The following is a 1597-nucleotide window of genomic DNA, read 5'->3' as shown; positions in this document are numbered from 1 at the left end:
CTCTGCCTTCAATCTGTCCCTACTCTGCCTTCAATCTGTCCACAATCTGTCCCTACTCTGCCTTCAATCTGTCCACAATCTGTCCCTACTCTGTCTTCAATCTGTCCACAATCTGTCCCTACTCTGCCTTCAATCTGTCCCCAGTCATTGGCCTAATCTTAAACCCATCACAAATTGGTCTACCGTCTATCCACAATATGTCCTTGAGTTGTCCTTCTGTCTGTCATTACTCTATCCTCAGTCTCTCCCTGATCCACCCTAAATCTTTCCTCAGTCTGTCTCTACTCTTTCTCCAGTCTGTCCCCAGGATGTCCTGTCCTCTGTGTATCTCACGTCTCCAGTGTAACCCATGTGTTGTCTCAGATAAAGCTCAGTGAGGTAGTGGGGACAGGAAAAGATGGACGGATACTGAAGGAGGACATCCTAAACTACCTGGCCAAGCAGACAGGAGCCATTCTCCCTCCGACTCCTTCCTTTCAGGAAGTCCAGACTCCAGGCCCCGCCCCCTCCACCACCGCTCCTACTGCCAGGTCCATAAGCACTCCAGGAGCAACCAGACCCACACCTAAAACCTCCAGACCCATCTTGACCGGGAAAGARGTGACTGAGCCAATCAAAGGTAAGCGGTCCAGTGGGATCAGAACCCAGCAGTGGACAAAATGTCTCTGTTGTGACAGCTGATGTCTGTGTGTCTCTGCAGGGTTTCATAAAGCCATGGTAAAGACCATGTCCGCGGCTCTCAAGATTCCTCACTTTGGTTACTGTGATGAGGTGGACCTGAGCCGCTTGGTGGTTCTGAGGTCAGAACTTCGGTCTGTCACTGAGGGTCGCGGGGTCAAACTCAGCTACATGCCCTTCTTCATCAAGGTGAGGTCAAAGTTCAGAGAGAGATGAATGCTGATTGGTTCAGAGTTAATGAACAYTGATGCTGATTGGTTCAGGGTTAACACTCTGTTTTTATTGGATAGGCTGCGTCTCTCAGTCTCCTTCACTTCCCGATCTTGAATTCTGCTGTGGATGAAGGTTGTCAGAACATTACCTACAAGGTGAAGCCTCAGTTGTAGCTTGGTTCCAAAGTTGAAGGTGTCCACTGTGGTCCAGGTATTGATATTGCTGTTGGCTGTACAACAGGCATCCCACAACATTGGCCTGGCAATGGACACCATTCAGGGACTGCTGGTTCCCAACGTGAAGAATGTTCAGCTACTCAGCGTGTTCGAGATAGCTCAGGAATTGAACCGTCTGCAGACGCTGGGAGCTGCGGGTCAGCTGGGCACCTCTGAACTGAGTGGGGGAACCTTTACTCTGTCCAACATTGGATCAGTGAGTCCAACAGCACCATGGTGCTTCTAACGTGCTTCTAACATGATTCTAACATGATTCTAACATGCTTCTAAAATGCTTCTAAAATGCTTCTAACATTCTTCTAACATGTTTCTAACATGCTTCTAACATGTTTCTAACATGTTTCTAACATGATTCTAACATGCTTCTAACATGATTCTAACATGCTTCTAACATGTTTCTAACATGCTTCTAACATGCTTCTAACATGTTTCTAACATGCTTCTAACATGATTCTTACATGCTTCTAACA

At 47.3% G+C, this 1597-nt stretch overlaps 1 protein-coding gene across 1 annotated transcript in view; it reads left to right on the top strand.

Annotated features, from left to right (window-relative positions):
* Positions 1-363: 363 nt before the first annotated feature.
* The window catches only part of dbt (dihydrolipoamide branched chain transacylase E2), a gene marked incomplete at its 5' end in the record, with an annotated part of 9998 nt that continues 8764 nt past the window's right edge, over positions 364-1597 (top strand). Inside the window, 4 exon segments of the mRNA XM_014011472.1 lie at positions 364-619; positions 701-867; positions 969-1046; positions 1132-1323. Of these exon segments, the coding sequence (XP_013866926.1) occupies positions 364-619; positions 701-867; positions 969-1046; positions 1132-1323 (693 nt within the window).

Source organism: Austrofundulus limnaeus, unplaced genomic scaffold (assembly GCF_001266775.1).
Source record: "Austrofundulus limnaeus strain Quisiro unplaced genomic scaffold, Austrofundulus_limnaeus-1.0 Scaffold81, whole genome shotgun sequence".
NCBI classification, from domain to species: Eukaryota; Metazoa; Chordata; class Actinopteri; order Cyprinodontiformes; family Rivulidae; genus Austrofundulus; species Austrofundulus limnaeus.
Note: the sequence above shows the minus strand (reverse complement) of the source record. Positions and strands in the feature narration are given on the sequence as shown.